The sequence below is a fragment of the Primulina huaijiensis genome, chromosome 1 (genome assembly GCF_012295235.1).
Source record: "Primulina huaijiensis isolate GDHJ02 chromosome 1, ASM1229523v2, whole genome shotgun sequence".
Taxonomy (NCBI): domain Eukaryota; kingdom Viridiplantae; phylum Streptophyta; class Magnoliopsida; order Lamiales; family Gesneriaceae; genus Primulina; species Primulina huaijiensis.
Window position 1 is genome coordinate 12,091,400 of NC_133306.1, and position 1,909 is coordinate 12,093,308.

Here is a 1,909-nt window from a genome sequence, read left to right on the forward strand (position 1 = left end):
CAGATAGGGAAGAGATTGGAGCTTCGGTTATAGAAAAATATGGTGCAGGCAGATTTGATTGTGCTACCGTTGTCGGAGTTCGATATTAATTTGGGTATGGACTGGCTTTCTTCGAACGAAGCCGCTATAGATTTTCGATGGAGGTCAGTATCTGTCCAACCGCCCAGCAGTCATTTCTTGCATCTGTGCAAGGAAGCTCATGAGGAGTGGCTGCCAGGCATTTTTGGAGACTATTGTGACAGTGACCGAGCCAGTAAGTTAGAGGCTAGAGAACATCGAGGTGGTCAGTGATTTCCCCAGTGTTTTCCCGGATGAAGTTTCAAGCTTTCCAGTAGACAGGGAGGTTAATTTCTCTATTGAGCTGATGCTAGTTACAGTGTCGATTTCTAAGGCACCCTATCGTCTAGCACCTGCAGAGATGAAAGAGCTAAAGGATCAGATACAGGATTTTCTAGATAAAGGTATCATTCGCCCTAGCTTTTCTCCATGGGAAGCACAAGTACTGTTTGTTAAAAAAAAAAGCACGGCAGCATGCGGCTTTGCATTGATTACAGAGAGCTGAATAAGGTCACAGTCAAGAATAAGTATCCACTGTCCAGGATCGAGGATCTATTTGATCAGCTTCATGGAGCATCAGTATTCTCGAAGTTAGATCTCCGATTAGGATACCATCTGGAGAAGGTGAGAGAGTCTGATTTGCATAAGACGTCTTTCAGGACGCGTTATGGGTACTATGATTTTATGGTGATGCCCTTTAGATTGATGAACGATCCTGCGATCTTCATGGATCTCAGGAATCGCTTGTTTCAGCTGTACTTAGATCAATTCTTCATGGTTATCATATACGACATCCTGATCTGTTCGAGGATTTTGGGTTAATTACTAATACAAAATCTCTTAAGTTTCAACACGGACAGATTTGAGATATGTTTTATCACAGGAAGGATATATATTTCAGGTGTAGCCATGTATGCATTGCTAGATTCCGAAGCTACACATTCATTTATATCCGAGTCATTTGTCAAGCAACTAAAAATCATACCAGATGCTTAGGATTTGGGATTCAGAGTTTCAATTTCGTCCAGAGATTAGATGTTTACCTCACAGATAGGGAAGAGATTGAAGCTTCGGTTATAGAAAAATATGGTGCAGGCAGATTTGATTGTGCTACCGTTGTCGGAGTTCGATATTAATTTGGGTATGGACTGGCTTTCTTCGAACGAAGCCGCTATAGATTTTCGATGGAGGTCAGTATCTGTCCAACCGCCCAGCAGTCATTTCTTGCATCTGTGCAAGGAAGCTCATGAGGAGTGGCTGCCAGGCATTTTTGGAGACTATTGTGACAGTGACCGAGCCAGTAAGTTAGAGGCTAGAGAACATCGAGGTGGTCAGGGATTTCCCCAGCGTTTTCCCGGATCAAGTTTCAAGCTTTCCAGCAGACAGGGAGGTTAATTTCTCTATTGAGCTGATGCTAGTTACAGTGTCGATTTCTAAGGCACCCTATCGTCTAGCACCTGCAGAGATGAAAGAGCTAAAGGATCAGATACAGGATTTTCTAGATAAAGGTATCATTCGCCCTAGCTTTTCTCCATGGGAAGCACAAGTACTGTTTGTTAAAAAAAAAAGGCACGGCAGCATGCGGCTTTGCATTGATTACAGAGAGCTGAATAAGGTCACAGTCAAGAATAAGTATCCACTGTCCAGGATCGAGGATCTATTTGATCAGCTTCATGGAGCATCAGTATTCTCGAAGTTAGATCTCCGATTAGGATACCATCTGGAGAAGGTGAGAGAGTCTGATTTGCATAAGACGTCTTTCAGGACGCGTTATGGGTACTATGATTTTATGGTGATGCCCTTTAGATTGATGAACGATCCTGCGATCTTCATGGATCTCAGGAATCGCTTG

The 1,909-nt window shown here is 43.1% G+C and overlaps 1 protein-coding gene across 1 annotated transcript; it reads left to right on the forward strand.

Moving 5' to 3' along the window:
* Positions 1–531: 531 nt before the first annotated feature.
* On the forward strand, positions 532–1,452 carry LOC140971326 (uncharacterized). Its single transcript, XM_073433544.1, has 3 exons — positions 532–681; positions 759–812; positions 1,153–1,452. The coding sequence occupies exons 1-3, from the start codon at positions 532–534 to the stop codon at positions 1,450–1,452; spliced, it is 504 nt and encodes a 167-aa protein (XP_073289645.1).
* Positions 1,453–1,909: the final 457 nt, after the last annotated feature.